This window comes from Macaca nemestrina, chromosome 13 (assembly GCF_043159975.1).
Source record: "Macaca nemestrina isolate mMacNem1 chromosome 13, mMacNem.hap1, whole genome shotgun sequence".
NCBI lineage: Eukaryota > Metazoa > Chordata > Mammalia > Primates > Cercopithecidae > Macaca > Macaca nemestrina.
The window spans coordinates 118,628,370-118,646,789 of record NC_092137.1 but is presented as its reverse complement, the minus strand read 5'-3'; the positions used below and the strand labels follow the sequence as shown (position 1 = coordinate 118,646,789).

The following is an 18,420-nucleotide window of genomic DNA, read 5'->3' as shown; positions in this document are numbered from 1 at the left end:
GTCTTTCCACAAAGTCAGGTAATTGCTACCCTTTGAGACAGCCCACATCACATCACTGTTAAATGCTCTCACACCCACTGATCTTATTCGTGCCCTTGAGCAACCCAGAACAACTCGATTCCCAACTTCCCAGCTAAATGCCTTCAAACACTTGAGGCCCCGATCACATCCCAGGTGTTAGTTTCCTTAGATTCGACCCATTTAGTACCTTGGATTGGGTGGTGTCCTCTTACTCTGACATAAACACTGTGTATTTTGTTTCTAGTGAAACTCAATTATAATTAGCCTGACATAATTTAATGAGACCCACAGTGCCAAATGAAGTCATTCGATGTAATGGCTGGTAACGCAATACATTCTCAGTGAAACATAAAAGATTATGTAATGGTTAATAGATCTACATATGTTAGTAGTACGACCATAAGTAAGAGCATATTTGTCTGCTGGACTATGATGCATGACTGAGAAAAGCTACCAACCTCTGCTCAAAACCATCCCAGGGTCCTATCGCCAGAGACAGAACGCTGCACCGCATGGACTGCTGAATCTGACTCGTACGGCCTTTCTGTATCCTTCCTTGTTTATGAAAAAGAGACATTTTTAAGAAAGCAAAGGGTATAGAAGAGCTACATTTGGCATCCAGAGCAATTGACACTTTTATTACTTAACATCACAACCTTATGAGGTAGGCCAGTCTAAGTGCTGTCATTTTATAAGTGATTAAACCAAGACTGAGAATAGGAAATGAGAAAAATCATGAGCTGCCCAGGGCCAAACAGAAAGCGAGGTTGGAGCCAACTGAATTCAGAAACCTCAATTAAATTCCAAGACAAAAGGGAACAGTCGACATTGAAAATAAGTTTTATGGATTTCACTTTGAAATAAAACAACAACAAAAAAATTACGTTACCATTAAATGATATTAAAATCGTCTTTTATGGCCTTGATTTTGTCACCAAGGCTTTATTCCCAAAAATTAAAATAAAAAAAAAAAATCAAACAGGCAAATCTATTCCAGGTTAAAAATTCCACTTACACACAAAACCTTCCATTCCATATTGAGAGGTTTTCTTTTTTTCTTAATTTACCTATTACTTTAATCTGTATTAAGCCAAAGGCCCTCGTTCAAGTTGCTCAAGTGTCATTGATTAGACCCATTGTGGTTAACAAGGACATTCTCCCAAAATAGATTCTTAGCATTTTAAAACCCTCCTACATTTTCACAAAAGAGAATCTGGAACACAGGAAGGAATCATTTCCCCACACACAATACTCATCTTCATCGTCATCCAAAGACATTTGGTGAAAAACCCATCCGCACATTAATGCGCACCCTCCCTGGGCTCCTCCTCCCTGCCATCCTCTGGGGTCCCAGCCCAGCTGGAGTCCCCAAGTTCTTGGCGCCCTGAACTAACCAGTCTCTCCATCCGGCTTTCTCCAAAACACGCCCCATACAAGGGCTGAGCTCCTCCACAGCACATGCAACACTCCACTGCTTCCCATCGAGGCCTCCTGCCTCCTCCAGGCTGATGAGCGGCCCCTTCCCCACTGCTGCCCACAGCCCTAGCCTTGGAAGCCACTCTTCTGAGAAGCCTTTGCCTCCTTGTATCTGCCGAGGCCCTTCCAGTCGCACGCTGAGGGCCAGTGAGAGCCAGGCAGTCGACTACACGGTGCCCTTTGGCCAGTGTGAGTAGGCGCAGCTCCCAGGGCTGCTGTCTGCCAATCAGCTCCAGGATACCTGGGGCTCAGAGAGGCGCACTCTCCTTCTGCCCTTTCTTTGTGCTCTGCTTTGACCCATAAGGGCTGACCAAAAGGACAGGAATAGGCCTTAAAATGTTTGCTTTACTGCCGCTGGAGGAAAGGGTAGAGGCACCTGAAAGTCCAGATCAGGGATCTGTAGCATTTTCTGGGACTATGAAGGGAAATCTAAGAAGGCCTGGAGGAAGTCATCCACTGACCTGCGCATGTCCCCCCGCGGCTGATTTGAAGACAAGCAAAAGCGTCAGTGGGCACTACTGGGCAGCAACCTCAGGGAGATTAAACTGCTAGTGGCTCTGGGTCCCTCCCTGCCTGTGTTAGCCCACCTTCACCAAACCAGATCCACACTTTATTCCCTCCATGTTTCTACTCACAGTCTTCCCACCACGTGGTTTTCCTCCTTTCCATTTCCTCCTGAAGTTCTACTCCAGGACCCATTTCAAATGCCACCCCGCCATGAATACCTTAGTTTCAACAGGATGTGCCCGTACCCCTCAAACGGGCAGTGTCAGCCTCGGATTGCAGGTATTTATGGGTATGGCTTATTCTCCTATTAAGTTCCTGAAAAACACACTCTCCTTTGCACCCTCTACAGCAGGGTTTTCTGAACTGCAGGTTTCAGCCTATGAATGGGAAATTTAAAAGAAACAAAGAGAAAGAGAGAAAGAGAGAGAGAGAGAGAAAGGAAGGAAGAAAGAGAGAAAGGAAGGAAGAAAATAGGAATATCCAAGTGTATCACACATAGTAATAAGCGTTATTTCATGATGCTCTTGTTTCACTTATGTGTATGCATGTACAAGGGGTGGTAGGTGGCAGTGTTAAATGTATATTTGTTACTGGGGGTCATGATCTGAAGCATTTGGAAGTCACTGCCCTAATGGTACTTCTGCTCTGCTCTAATATTCTGTGAATGATTCTGAATTGAACAGGTTGATGAGTATGAAATGATCCATGTATTATAACTTCAAAGGCTCCAGCTTAAAGGAATATAAAGAATAATGCCTATCTGAACAAAAGTGTGTGGATTCTGGCTTATATGAAGTTATGAAGGAATGGGGTGAGTGGTAGGGAGGATCAGAATATTTATTATACTATTGTATGTTGCTAGACGATTAAAACATGTTAACATTTAAGGAAGGTGAAATACAAGCTCATTTTGGAAAACTTTTCTCATTCACTGAAACTACCTCATTACTACAAAGTTCTGCATCTTTAAAATATGCCGTGTAGGTAATTCCACCATGACGCATAAAAGGATCTTTCAGAGACACCATGAAAGCCCTTGTTCAAGTTTTCTTTGCCCAAGATGCCTCCAAGTACTCTCAATACCCCCACCCACACCATCTGTCTTCCAAGACTTAGTTCAAAGGCCACCTATTTCATGGAAGCCTTTTTCCTTTTTTTAACTCAATTTTTCCTCTTTCCATCCTCCACCCAAGTCCCAAATATGGTCTCTTTTCTGAATCACCAGTGTTGAAAACTTCCTTTTTCATGTGTGTACTTGTCTTAATTTCCTCACTAGACAATAACACTAGCATGTACAACCTACGCCTTACTCATCCTTACATCCCCCACAGCAACGGGCACAAGGTCTTCTACTTAAGAGATGATCAATAAATATTTGTTAAATGAATTAAATGAAAGCAACAGTTAGCCCGTTAAAAGGGATGGTCATTATTTTAAAGGCCCTGAGGAATGCCTTATATGTCTAGCACCTAATCAAAAGCTGGTGGACCACAGAAAGAGGACCAGGGAGCGGAGGGGGCAGCCTTGTGCCTCTGCATATCTGCCCCTGTAAACTCACGGAACGCCCAATTCTTCAAAACTCTACAGAACAAAGCTACAGCGTCGGGTGCTGAATGAGTTACCTTCACCTTTTTCCAAGTCCTCCAGTCTTGCTTCAAACCAAAAATTGGAAGTGGAAATAGAGGTGGAAATTAGCGCTATACTTTTCAACTTTAAGGTATGGCTGAAAAAGCTGAAACAGCCATCTGGATAATTCAGGCTCAAAAAACCCATCCTGAAAAATAAGTATGGATGTTTCTGAGCGGGACGAAGAGTATGCAAGAAGGCAAAGGAGGTAGTTCTAGAATCATCAATTGATTGTGTATATCGATTATATTCAACAGAACTGAGCTTTTCCCTTTATATCTTCTATACAGTCATTTGAGGACACTTTCTGTGACTGCAAGAATAAACTAGCTCAGATCAAAGCCACACTCACAACTAATAAATTCCAATTTGTTCAATTGGAAAATGATGTCCATCAATTAGAAGAAGTTCTTAGGGATTAAAATAAGATTCTCTTTTGCCATTAATCTGTACCTCCTCCTTCCCCGCTTCAGAAGTTCTCCTATGATGAATCAAAGAAAGAAGCTTTCAATGGTCTTTAAAATATATATTGCTCTAATACAATAATTCATAATTAACAGGTATACTCTCCTAACTGTGGTGTTTTATTTTCAAATTTCTAATTTTAATACCATTTAGGGCTCTAACTCTCTCTTTGATATTTTAGCAGAACCATAACTTCCAATCCATCGAGGTTTTGTTTTGTAATTAATTTCAGAGCTGTCCTTATAAACTGAGAGACATTTGAAGTACTCTAGAAAATGGCAATTGTCTGACTGGATTTGAAGTCAGATCGTTGGGCTTTGAAGCTAATTTCTGGTGGAAATATGGCTGCCCCATTTTTAGATGTGTGACTCTGGGCAGGTTACCCTATCTCCCCATCTTCAATTTTCCTATCTATAAAATGGAACTAGTAACAGTATTTGCTTTATAAAGTTGTGAAGATTAAATGAGCTAAAACATGTAATGTACCCAGAACAGTGTCTGATAAATAATAAGTGTTCAGTAAATGCTAGTGTTAAAAAAGTCTGCTGTCATCTGTTTTATGACCTCAGTAAAGTCATTTAACAGTTCAAAGCTTCTATTTTCTTATCTATAAAATGGAACTACCACCACTTACTCCTTCCAGGATTAAGAGATTCAAATAAGAAAACAATGGATATGAAAATACTGGACACACAGAAAGTACTCAAGTATTAGTTATTTTGAACCATCCATAAGCTTAAAAATAAACCATAAACTTAAAAATGTACATAAACCATAAAACTGAGAACATAGCATCCAAAAATTTATCTGTGAGAAAATGTCTAAACATGTTAGAAATATATACTCAAGTTTGGTTTTTCTTTAACTTATCAGAAACACATAAATTTTTGTAAAATGTAATTCTACATCTGCAAAACTAGAAACCCTCCCGGTCAAGCCAAACTGTCCTACTATATTGTGATCAAGAAAGTCTGGGTGCTTTCATAAGCCAAAACTCGAAGCACTGATTAAAATGTGATTGCAGGTAAATCAACTTTTCAAAAAATGTGTAAGTTTCTGCTTTTTTAAAAGTAATAAATGTACTGTAGCTAATGTAAATTTCCAGTCAATTCAACAGATATTCATTCTGTGACACTGCTTCAGGGTAATTCAGCTGGGAACGAAGGCTGCAAAAGGACACAGAGCTCAGGCTCTGTGCAGGAAGACCCCACAAATTATGGCTGATAATCTCAAAATGTTACTTATGAAAGTCATAAGGGGGTTCGTTTTGAGTCAGCAAGCAGACAAGCAGCATAAAAATATACCGAAACAGTAAGTTCTTCCCTTAGACTGAAAAACTGCCTTTTAAAAGCAAACAGCATTGTAAAAGTACAGTTGCTATCTGGAAAGCTATTGAATTTGCGCCAGAAACCAACATTTCTAAATGTAAACCTATAAAATAATAGGTATCTGTAAATGAAAGGCTGAAATAACCCCAGGAGCAGCAACACAGTAATTAGCAACTTTTACAGAGTCATAACAGGTTTCATATTCTTTCTGCCCTGGCTCTTTGAAGTTTCAGTGCAATATGTAAAAGTTTTATTACATTAGGGCCCGTCCTTGTGTGTTTTATAGGCACCAACATTAGGCAGAGCAAGCTGTACTCACTCATCATAGGATCTTTTCTAAGAAATCGTTCGATAATGTGCTAGCTTTGTGTCCAGTTTATTTTGTTACACCTGTTTTTAGGAAAATAAAAGTCACTGGAAACCTAAATCACAGAAAATACACACAGATCTACATATCCATATGAGTTAAAAATCATAAAGTAGTTTAGCTTTAAAATTGTACATTGCATATTCATGTGCACACCACTTGCAGTTGTAGACACATATGAACTCTTTACTGAATTAAAGCAAAAGGAAAAAAAAAAAAGCTCAGCTCTACAATAAGCGATTACCAGAGGCAGAACAGAGTGCAGTTAATATGCTTGTTCCAGCAGATGTTCATCCCCGTAAATATTAAACATAACACAAGTTCCTCCAGGAATATGCAGGCAGTAATTTTACCACCTGAATAGCGCTAGTTGGAAACATTTAAGAGATAGTGGGGGTGGGGGGGCGCAGAGAAAGAAGGGGGAATAACAGGGATATTGAAGCAGCCAATGGGATTTTTAAGACACCGGCAACTGGAATTAAACTGCTTCCAGCGGCGATTTACCTACAGCAGCTCCCCAGTGTGAGATCCCCGAGAAACGGAACCTGGAGTGCCCCCCGGGCTGCGAGCTGTGAGCGTGGCATAAAGGGATACCTGGGGCGCCCGGGTGGGGTGGGGAGGAGGAGTGCAACTGTGACGAGGTGTGAAGAAAGGGCCCAGAGGAATTGTGAACCCCGAGGCAAGGAGTCTCCCCGGGCTAAGGCCTCTGGAATTCCCGCACGGAGAAACACTCGTTTCCTGCCCTGGGTGTTCACTTTTCCATCTCGGTGGAAGTGGGTGGGAGAGACAGAAAGGATGCAGCCGAGATCGGGCGCAGGCGGGGAGGCTGGAGCATCCTCTAAGGGCACTTCGCAGCAGCACCAACTCCAGGGGGTCGCTGGTGCCAGCCGGAGGAGGGAGGGGGCGCAGTCGGAGGGAAAGGAAGTGAGAGGAGCAGGGGGCCCACGGGTGGATCCCCAGGCATTAGTGACACAGTCTTCAAATCGCTTCTTTTCCTCCCCGCGGCTGCGCTCTGCCCCTGGCTACCTAGATCACCAGCTCCTGGGCTGGGGCGGGCCGCCGCGAGGGAGGGGGACAGGAGAGAGGGAAACAGACGGACAGGCGGCCACGCATCCCCCCCCCACCCGCCAGGGAGGCAGGAAAGGGCTGGAAAGGCAGGCGCCCCCGACCCACCCCACCCCCACGGCGGCCGGCAGCCCGGAGCCCCCGGCCCAGGTGAGGACGCGCGGGCCGCCGCGGCTGCTCCCGCCCGCCCGAAGCGGCCGGCACGGGGACTTACCACAGCGACTCGAGGTCCCATTCCTGGAGCAGGGCTAAGTCGAAGCTGTCCATGGTGGGAGGTGTCAGCGCCGCCGCCGCCGCCGCCGCCGCTACCGCCGCCGCCGAGGCTCGGGCCGCCCGCGCGCTGCAACGAAAGGCGCCGCTCAAGGTGCATCCCAGCCGCGCCAGAGCGGCCGCCGCCCGTCCGCCGCCCGCCCCCGGGTCGGGGCTCCCGGCGCCCCCGCCCCCGACTCCGGGCCGGCCGGGCTGGCGGCAGCGGCCGGCGCACTCACCCGTTCCCCGGCTTGCGCGCAGGCACACTCACGAGAGAGCGGCGAGCTCGCCGCGCCGCGCCGCCGCCGCCCCCCGCCCCCCGCCCCCGGCCCTGCGCCCGCCCCTCCTCCCCTCCCTCGCGGCGGCCCGGCCCGCTGCAGCCGCCGCCGCCGCCGCCGCGGTGCTCTGCGCCCGCCCGCCCGCCTCTTTCTCCTCCGGGAGGCGCGTGTGCGCGGGCGAGGCCGAGGCGCGCGCGCGCCGTGAGCCCCGCGCCGCGCCCGCCCCGCGCGCCCCTGCACTCCCCACGCCGCTCCTCGGGGTCCCGCGGCGCTCGCAGGCCGCACCGCCCTGCTGCCCCTCTCCCGCCGCCCTCGCGGCCCGCCCGCCCCTCGGCAGCCCCGGGGTGTCCGGGGCGGCCCTGCGAGCGGGACTGAGCGGCGAGGCGGCGGCGCCGAGTGCGGGGGGGATGCGGAGTCGTGCTCGGCCCTGCCGCATCCCTCGGCCGCCCGCCCGCGCCCGGCCCCGCCCGGCCTTGCCCGGGTTGCACGCACTTCTCCCGCGGCCCAGAATCCACTTGACCCTGCTGGGCGCTCCCGCGGGCCGCGGACCCGGGTGGGTGCGGGGGAATTCCCCGGCCGCCCAGGCGCGGGGAGAGTGAGCTGTGCCTCCCGCTCCAGCGCCCCAAACAAACCGTTTAAGGTCTCTGGAGCCCGCAAGTTCAGCGAAATAAAGCGGCGGCGCGGAGGAAATCTCTTCCACCCGGACCTGCTCTCCGTTGCGGTTTGGCCTCCAGTGGGGGTCCCACCCACCCTCTAGCTGGCCAGCCCTGAAAACCAACCTCCTTTCTTTTTAATTCTTACGGGGAAGGGGGACAAACTGGCCTCCGGGTGTCGACTTCAAACTTGCCGCCTGTCTCCGGTCTGGAAAGGCAGGTGATCAGCTAGAACGGTGATTAAGAGTGTATCATCGTGGCTCCTAAAGAGTAATAATAACCTCCCTCATTGTACAGACAGCTCTTCCCCTGGCTTACTTTTTTAGACATGCTGAGAAGCGCATGTCTCCATCAGGGCCGTACCTCTGCTTCTCCACAGCTGGCCCAGAACCGGAACCCCCCCCCCCCAAGGCCCCCTGACTCTCCTGACCTCTTGGCCACAGCTCCGGATTCTCACCAGGGATTCCCCAGAATTCCTGGAGAGCAGCTCCGAGCCCTGCAGTTATGCCTCACCACGCGAACCAAACCTCGCACTCCCCGCCAAAAGGGAGTCCCTTCCAGCACTCTCCCCTTTGTTCCTTTTTCTGGACAAGAACCGCTGACTGGAGCTGCCAGAAATGGAAATCCTGGGTGCCAGTGACGGGATCCCTCCAGCGTCAAGCCGAAGAGTCACCCTCTCACTTCACCCACCTCGGAATGAGGATTCACAAACTCAATTCAGGACACAGGTAGAAGACCAAACGGCCAATGAGTCTTCTTTCTTATTTGAGATTGGATTTCAGCCTGGCTCCCTTCTTCCCCCAGCTCTGAATCAATCCTTTCTTCATCAGCATCCATAACTAATGTGCAAAATGTAAAACGCTAAATTAAGGCACAGTCAGCATCAACATAGTCTGAGAAGAATGGAATTGTTATTTTACAAGCTGGTAACTCTCAGCCCTTAAAAACCCCTCTCATTAGCTGAAGGTAGCAAGATGATTAGGAAAAAACAGAGAGAATATGAATATAGGAAAAAGTACAGGTGTGAAGGGCTGGCTGCCCAAATCCCAAGGCACAGTGTATTTGGAAAAAGAGGAAAAAGAAAAAAAGAAGAAAATCTGTCTTTCTAATATCCCCTTAGCCTACGCCTTGTTGGAAATGTTTGCTTTGGCGAAAGTGAGATGGAGACACTGAGACAGCATTCCCAGGAACAAAGGCTGGGGGTGGAGGGTGGAGGAGGGAGCAGGAACAGCCCCTGTCTGGAAGAACTGCAAGTTCTGAGGCCTGAACAAGAAATGTGTCCTGTTCCCGTGCTCCTGGGTGCAGCTGGGAAGCTTCTTCAGAAAGGAGACCTCCCTGGCCCTCACCGGGATCTGGCTTTCCTTCCCTTCCCACCACATCTGTTTATACAAAGGAGGGCCGCTGAAGGACAAACATAACCGTGTTTACTGCGAGTCCCATGCTGGGCTTGGAGCTCAGATACAGATTTACCCTCACCATGGAGGCTGAAGATAAATAGATGATCCCAGAAAAGGGAAGAGGGAAGGCTCTGGGATGGTATAGAGCTGGTTGAGGGGTTTACTCATGAAAGGCCTCTCCCAAAGAGCCATGTGGTAACGGGCAGATTTACATTTGAATTTAAACTCTGGTGCCTTGTGTTAATATATGAGAGTGCGTGCACCTCAAGCAATTGCAAGGCGGGTATTTAAAAATGTTTCTTTAGGAGTAGCCATGATTTTCTGTTTGGGGCCTCTAACATGGGGATAGTTGGATTGATTATTTCCAGTGTTATGGTTTCGTCTAATAGTGTCTTGGAGAATGAGGGCTTTTGAGGAAACTCAAATAATAGTTGCAGATCCTGTCTTTTACTAATCTGTCATGGAGGTAAATCCAAAATAGTTTTTACAAGTAAAATGTAAAACAGTTAGTGAGAGCCTTTATGGGAGATCTTTATTATTTATCTGGTTTATGAAGATGTTCCTATTATCCTCCAGCCTCTGGGTACGCAAACCAAAATGAGCACTTAATCTAGTTGTCAAAATTTTAACTCCTTAATACTAAGCAAAAAAAAGGGTTTGGACTTTTGGGGATTAGAATGTCAGAACTAAAAGGGAAGTTTTTTATGTAAAAGAGAAAGAGACTAAAAATAAAAAATTTAGAGTGATGTTTTCTATGAAGCTGCCTTAGCTTTTGCTCATCCTATAGTGCTTGTGACCTGAGGGGCTTTTCTCCCCACACTGATGCAAGCAACACCCCTGGGAGCTGAATCAAACCCCCAGCTAAGGGGAGGGCTGGTAGGGGAAGCTGCTGAATGAGAGGAACTGCTTGGCGTCCTGGGTCAGGTTGGTTGGTTGGTGTAGACTAAATGTACCAAAGAAAGGGACTAACAAGTGAGTCCTACTCAGTCTGGGGCCCTACTCACATTCTGCCAACCTAGAGCTGGAAGCCTCCTAAATAGACCCAGAAGCAAACGTATGGCATCTAAGATCTCCCTTCAGATATGATTTGATAGAAGAGAAGCCTTGCATGGCTTTAATTCATGCCTTTTTCTGAAGACTCAGCTGCAACTCAGAGGTCGCTTTTGTAACCAAGTGGAATTTTTTCTCTCTCTCTTTATAATCCCACCATTCCCCTAGAAAAATATGTCTGGCCAAAAGCTGGCTCTGCAGGTGGTCCTGCTGGAAGGTGATAGGAGCAGCATCAAGCTGCCTCAGCCCCTACAGCATCTCCTCCAGCTTTGTCCCTAAGGACACCATTCTCTCCTGTTCCAGCAAAGCTGCAGACGCATCACTCCATCTGCTTCTCCTTCCAGAGGCTCCTTGGGTGTTTGTAGCTGTATCCAGAGATTGCAGGATAAACCCTCTAGGCTTTCTCCTTGCAAATTACATGCTAATATGTCGAGCTCCGGGACAGCATAGATTTTAGATCCACCCAGGAGTTCTTGTGTCTTCAGACCTTTCCCTCTCTCTCCACAGGTATCTCTGAGTGGTTCTAACCTAGGATTCGAGGTGCCTTTCTTTCTGTATTTTTTTCATCATTTACCAGGTCCCGAGCAGATGGTGTGGCTGTGCTGGCTGTCATCACTCCTCCTATGTTTCCATGGAAACATGGGGCATAGGGACCATCTCCGCCTTGGGCTCTCTGACAGTATCCTCTGGTGAAGAACTTCAGTACTCGTACCCCTCCCCCGAGCCTGTCCGCTGTCCTAGGGAGTTGGAGACCTTTCTGGGGCCCTGGGAGCCAGAGTCATTTCAGAGATCATCTAAGGACATACTCCCTGCAAATTGTTGTGAACTGGCTGGGAAAAAGAGGGAGGGTAGAAAGGGGGCCAATACCCCAGTCGAGGGCTGAGACCTGTTTTAGATGGCAACATATTTGGACTATATGTCCCTGCAGCCAGCTTCCATAATAGCTGGTTATTGCCCACATGTCAAAAGAGATGCTCCTGGGGTTTCGTCTGCTCATCAGATGACAGATATTTATTGAATGTAAGTAGTTGCTGAGATTTTATGCTTCACTGACATTCTATCCCCTGGGAATGAAGGTTCCTGGGAATGTACATTTCTTTCTTTCTTTCTTTCTTTTTCTTTCTTTCTTTCTCTTTTTTTTTTTTTTTTTTTTTTTTTTTTTTTTTTTTTAACAAAACCAGGTTTTTCCCTAAGGAATGCACCTTCCTCAAAGTTTCCAGCATCCTCCTGCCTACATAATTCACTTATATAGTCACTATGACATTAATTAGATTCAGAAGTCTGTGGAAACAGCAGAGCTCGGCAGGGTCAGAGGGCAAGCAGGGCAGAGAAAAGAGAGGGGAAAATGAGCCCTGGGAGAGGGGAAGGAAGTGGAGGGAAGTTTTTCATGCCCTTCAAGTTCCAAACAAAACAAAGATAATTTCAAAAGTGGTCAGCCACTATAACATTGCTTAGAGAATTAAAGTATTGACAAATTGAAGAGTGCTTTAAAATAAAATGGATGGGGCATCAGGGTGTATGTCTTCATGTTAGTTCCTCCTTATGCAGCTGGTACTAAAGGCTGGTGGGTGAAGCTTACCACATTTTAAAAAGAAAAAGGCACACATACTAAAGTTGAAAATGCAGGCAGGAAGGACGTTTTTCATAAAAGCGGATCAGAAAAGCATCTCCTATCACATATCATGTATTTTATGCCATGCTGACCTATGTTGGGGGATAATCTCATTATTTTGTGATCTGAGAAGATCCCTTGATGCTGGTAACAAGAACCAAGAAGACTTAAATCTTAATATCCCCACAGGTTCTTTGTCATGCTTCTCCAAGATGTGCCCTGGCCATTCATGCAAGTTTCAAGGACTCTGAACCTGTTGAGAATAGAAGATAACTAATCTTGTCATTAGCAAACATGTCTATATTACTATCAACTGGGTGCTGTTCTAACGTATCAACTCCTTTTAGTCCTCCCAAAAGTACCTGAGGTATGTTGCCATTGTTTTTATTTTGCAGGTGAGTATGCTAAGGAACAGCTAAGTGTCACAAACCAAAGCATGGCAGATCAGGAATTGGTATGGTATTCCTGGTAGCTGTGATACCATACTCCACCTCCCACAACTTTTGCCTTAATTATGTATAGCATTGGCACATTCTCATGCTCACAGGCACTGAAATAATGAAAGTAATACAGTCCCAGTCAGAAGGTGAGAGAGAGCCCTCTACCTCTCTCTGCAATTCTCCTCCCACCCAGTTTTGCCCCTTGAGTTCTGCCATAACCACACCTGGAGTGAGGCACTCCTTGTCTCTAGCCTCAACGTCTTCCTTTGCAACATGAGAAGACTGGATTGGATGTTCTTTGTCTCTGTCAGTTTTTGTCTCTGACAGTTCTGAAATGTTAGAGTTCTGTTTTTTCAGTTGTTCTTCCTGAGCCCTGCCAGACAGGAATCCCTGGAGTATGTCAAGAGAGTCATAAACCTTTTCTTTTTTAAAGGTAGGACCTCATTCTTGGCTTAAACAAATCTCAAGGTGTTGGTCTGCTTCAAACAGGAGTGCTGTGCCATCTGTGAAGTATTAACAGACGGCAAGAGGAACGTGTTCAGGAAGAGGACACTTAGCTTAGGTCTGGGGGAAGCATGGGTAAGAAGTCACAACACAACTGTGGGTGTCAGGCTCTTTTCTCTGGGGCACCAGAGAGTATCCAAGCATGGATTGGTGGTCCCCATGCAGCCCTCGGAGGAAACCAAAGCTGCAAATGCAGCAGTTAGGGCTTACAGCCTGAAAATGGTGACATCGCAAAATTGCATCTTAATGGGTAAAACATTGATGGTGAAAGGGCCACGGAAGATCGCCACAAGGTCCTTCAGGTAGAGGCATCTCCCACTGCTCAGAGTCCTGCTGGAGGTCCCCAAGTCCCAAGCGAGAAGAAACAGAGAGCAGAGTTCACCTCATCAGGAGCTTAAGATAAACAAGTTCATGCAGCAGACATGGCTGGCTGCCCACCCAACATCCATCTGCACTTGTCCTTGATAGCAAAACCTGAGTCTGATTTGGGGAAGTCACAAGCCCAGCTCACATAACTGTATTTTCCAGTCTCTCTTATTGCTAGAACTGGGCATGTTACTCAGTTCTGGCCAATAAAACACCCGTTTATGTCAGCCAGGATTTCTCAGAATGTTTTGCTTCCATGCAGTAGACACCACCCCTTCCTCTAGGTCACTTTCTTCTTCCTGTCCAGAAAGGTGAAGAAGCCATCGTGGATTTTAGGAGCAAAAGCCACAGACTAAAGTTGGCAGGTCCAAAGTTAAAAGGAGGCTAGGTTCTTGATGACTCTGCTTCATATAACCCTACCGTCTTTGGACCATCCTACCTAGATCTGGACTTTTAGGAATAAAATAAGACCCTATGTGGCTAAGCCACTCTAGCAGTGTTTTGAATATTGCAGCTAACCCATTGGAGAAGTCACAGTCCCTTAAGTGTGCCCCGCACATTGCCGTGTATAGTCAGGTCTACCAGCTGTCCCAGCCTATATGCCCCAATGAGGGCAGCACTGCTGAAGAATTAAGCGTGATTTACAAAAACCTATGATTACTTCCTTACATGTAATCTTGACTTCTGAGTTCACTCCAATTGTAAGCAAGTTAATTAATAAGAAACTCATGCTCAATTGTCTGAAGACTGATTAATCTGGCTCCAGCATTTTTTGAATAGTCCATATTATTGTTTCTTTATTTTCATGTGATTTGTTAACCTGGTTAAGTTGCTGTGACATCCTCACAGGGATACTAACAGATTGCATTTATGAAAAACAGTGTAGGAATAATAATAGTCAGCCTCTCTTGTGTCCTTGCCACATACACAAAAATATGCATGTTTGAGAGTTTGTCATTGTTTCTACCAATAAACTAATTATCACTGTATGAAGCTGATTTACTTCAGAAGTAGTTTAGGAAAACAACTAATTAAGTACAGTATGTTGAAATATAAACTGCATTACAGGGTTAGAACCCTATAATAAGATCACAGAAGCTTGAAAGTTGGGAGAAGCCATCGAGTCTCTCTCTAGCTAACCTCCTACCCATTGCAGCACTTCCCTCCATATCAACCCTGCTATGGCCAGTGTCCACGTGAATGTTTCCAGTGGTAGGGAGTGCACTCTCTGAAGAGCCTCCCTATTTTATTTTTCAAGGGCTCAACTCTAGCCGGAACAACATTCTTCCTTATATTTATGGATCCCAAATTGATTTCCCTGTACCTTCTTAACATATCACAGGCTCACAGTAAGCATGCAATTAGAGCTCAGCTTTGCTGAATTCCTTCTATTGGTTCTCCATATATTGAGACTTACGGACTCAAGTATTTCCTCAGCACTCTGGTAGAAAGAAGTCTTTGCTCAGTGGAATACCATACAGAGAGGGGGGAGTCAGTCTCTCAAGAGGAGCTCATGGCCATGGAGATGAGAGAACCCCCACCTTCTTCTAATTTGTAGTTGGTTTCTTGGAAGAAGGGAGCTTCATAGAGAAGTTGGAGCTGGCCACAAGAAGGAAAATGCCCACTGCAAGATAGGAGGCAGGAAACCCCTGGAAAGAAAGATACCTCCCTGCTAGTTCGCAAGGAAGAGGCTGGGCCAGGCGTGGCGGCTAATGCCTGTAATCCCAATACTCTGAGAGGCTGAGGCTGGAGGATCACTTAAGCCAGGAGTTCAAGACAAGCCTGGGCAACATGGTGAGACCCTGTCCCTACAAAAAATAAAAAATTAGCTGGCTGTGATGGCGCATGCCTGTAGTCCAAGCTACTCAAGAGGCTGAGGTGGGAAGATATCACTTGAGCTCAGAAAGTCAAGGCTGCAGTGAACTGTGATAGCACCGCTGCACTCCATCCTGGGTGAAAGAGTGAGACTCTGTCTCCAGTGGAAGAAAAAAAGAAAGAAGGTGCACAATGGGAGGTAGAAAGCAGGAGCCCACGGTCGTGAGAGGAGGAAAGTGAGTGAAGGAAGGGGCTCTGATTAAAGCTACAGGCCCGAGGGCCTGCCCCGCCCCACCACTATCAATAGAGGGAGCTACTCTTTCCTGGGATGGCTCCCAGTGTTTTCCAAAGCTCCTACTCACCTGTGATGCTTATTATAATTCTATATACTTGGCACAGACAGTTACAATTTTATGAATTTAGCATTGCGTTCTGTCACTCTCTAGACAACAATATGAGGTTTATTACAACATAAAGGGAAATTCATCCTCTTGGACTTGAGTGAGTGTCAGCCCGAATCCCCATGCTGTCATCCCTGTCATCTTCCCTTGAAGAATGCAACCTCAAGTCAGGGCTGAAGTCATTGGGGATACATTCCCAAACCAGGGTTCTGGGGTCAGGCCCCAAGAGGATAATCTCAATGATCACATAAGTCATTTCAGATATTGATTTTCTGAACAAACATTATTGAACACCTATTACGTGCCAAGCAGTGAGCTAAGAAAGAAGATGAGAAAGAGAAGTTTAAAGGGCCAAAGAACCCACTGTCTGGAAGATAATGCACACACATCTTAATGCACTTACTCATCCTTGAATTGAACAAATACTTCTTGACTCCAGTGCTTAGAACTATGCTAGATACTGAGATTATTACCAAAGTGAAACAGACATGGTCTCATGAAACAGGCCATATATAATGATGTTTTAATATGCTTAGTGCTATGATGAGAAAAGTGCAGGTACTCAGGGAGATCTTTTCCAGAAAGAATGACTGACTTGCATTCCAAGTCAAGAACTGAATTATCAAGACTAGGTGAATAGGGGAGAATGGAATAGAACAAACGTGGTGTACTATAATGTATTACCTGCTATGACAGAAGCATGTCTGTGGAGCTATAGGAGCAAAAGCAAGTGGATGATGACCAAAGCACTCCTAAAGGGCTTAATACAGCCCCTCACATGGGGTTGGGTCTAATGGAATGAAAGTCAAAGTGAGAGTGAGGTGGCAGTGATGGAAGAGCATTCTAGACAGAGGGAAAACCACAGAATAGTGCACAGAGGCCAGAAGAAGCATGCCATGTTCCCCTAGCAGAGAAGGTGCTATGTGGTCAAAGTGTTGCCTTGAGGTGGGGGAGTTGTAGAAGTCAGTAGATCAAATGGGGTTTGGGGGAAGAAGCAGAATGAAGGGAGAGGGAAAAGGAGCCAAGGCCAGGGCAAGAGACTGGGGCCAGATGGGGAAGAGGCCTGTATTGATGTTGTGAAAACATTTTCAAGTAAGCAGGAAACCAAGATCAGCGATTCAGTAAAGCAGCTAGTGAACACCCAGCTGCCAAACCTAGGGGGACAACTGAGAGTTGAAAAGAGGAAATGTCTTCTGAGAAGCCAAAGTATTTCACGGAGGATTCAGCCCAGGGGTTTTTCTTTTCTTACTTGTAAAATCCAGCAAGTCTGGAAACCCCTTCCCTCTGTATAGAGCTGGTCCAGAGCACAGTGAAAATGTGAAGTGCCTGTTCATCAATTATTAAGAATTTAAAATGTTGACAGCAGAGCTTTAGACAAAGGTAGCACCGCTCTAAGGGTATAGCCCTGTGTGACTGCACAGGTCACAGGCTCATGAAGCCAGCCCTGCATTTTGTTTTGTTTTTTTTTCTAAGACAGAGTCTTGCTCTGTCACCCAGGCTAGAGTGCAGTGGTGTGATCTCAGCTCAATGCAACCTCTGCCTCCCAAGTTCAAGCGATTCTCCTGTCTCAACCTCCCAAGTAGCTGGGATTACAGGGGCCCACTACCACGCCTGGCTAATTTTGATATTTTTAGTAGAGACCGGGTTTCATCGTGTTGGCTAGGCTGGTTTCGAACTCCTGACCTCAAGTGATCTGCCCGCCTTGGCCTCCCAAAGTGTTGGGATTACAGGCGTGAGCCACCGCTCCTGGCCAGCCCTACATTTTTGCACCATCAGGCATCCTTTCACTAACAGAATAGGTGGGTGTTGGCTCCCTGGAGCCGGGGTCACGAGGAGTAGTTGAGCAGCACATTGAGAGATCAGCACTGAACTCATAACGTCACGCAAGCCCCCGTGTTGAGTTCATTCCAAAATGAAAAGCTTCTTTTAGTTCCTGATCATGTTGATAATATACACACAGGAAGACAATTCAAGCCATGCACAGCAGTAAGTACGTGATTGGGATGGAAATGCCAAATTATAGGTATGTATTTCAATTTTTTTCTCCCCTTTCTATGAGAGAGTCCTCAAAAAGACTTTTGTTTGTTATTCTAGGTGATGATCAAGATGTATCTTAGGGAAACTGAGAGGAGGAGGAAATGGCTGTACAAAATTAACATGTGGGATTTCCTGGTGATCTTCCTAAAATTGGCTTGTAGCTCAATTGCATTGTAATCACAGAGCAGACTCTGTCTTTTGGATACTTTAAGACTTGTTGAGATTTGCTCTGTGATCCCACCTATAGCTAATTTTGTAAGTTTTCCATGTGTGCTTAAAACTATGTGTATACCAGCCAGGAGTGGTGGCTCACACCTGTAATCCCAGCATTTTGGGAGGCTGAGGCAGGTGGATCACTCTGAGGTCAGGAGTTCCAGACCAGCTTGGCCAACATGGTGAAACCTCGTCTCTACTAAAAATAGAAAAATTAGCTGGGCATGGTGACGGGCACCTGTAATTTCAGCTACTAGGTATTTGGGAGGCTGAGGCAGGAGAATCCCTTGAACCCAGGAGATGGAGGCTCCAGTAAGCTGAGATCATGCCACTGCACTCTAGCCTGGGTGACAGACGGAGACTCCGTCTCAAAAAGTAAAAATATAAGAAGTGTATTTTGCTATTGCTGGTATGGTATTCCTTATTCGTTAATCCTTTATATTTTCAGCTTATTTTTTTTTCAGATATTTTCATTCTTACTCATATGATGTCTGATGTATTATGTCTATCTTATCTAAGAGGTTTGTCAGAATACCAGTAATTCCTATGT

At 46.2% G+C, this 18,420-nt stretch overlaps 1 protein-coding gene across 5 annotated transcripts in view; it reads right to left on the bottom strand.

Annotated features, from left to right (window-relative positions):
- The window catches only part of LOC105490094 (ALF transcription elongation factor 3), a 620,895-nt gene that overhangs the window by 575,846 nt on the left and 26,629 nt on the right, over nt 1-18,420 (bottom strand). For 2 of the 5 annotated variants that reach the window (XM_071077264.1, XM_071077265.1), the window contains exons 1-2: nt 8,354-8,394; nt 7,070-7,195 (exon numbers count right to left, since the gene is read on the bottom strand). In XM_071077264.1, the coding sequence (XP_070933365.1) occupies nt 7,070-7,195; nt 8,354-8,379 (152 nt within the window). In that variant the 5' untranslated portion in view covers nt 8,380-8,394. Of the gene's footprint in view, nt 1-479; nt 2,872-7,069; nt 7,196-8,353; nt 8,536-18,420 lie in introns of those variants that run through there. The other 3 variants (XM_071077269.1, XM_071077266.1, XM_071077263.1) reach the window with 3 other exon arrangements.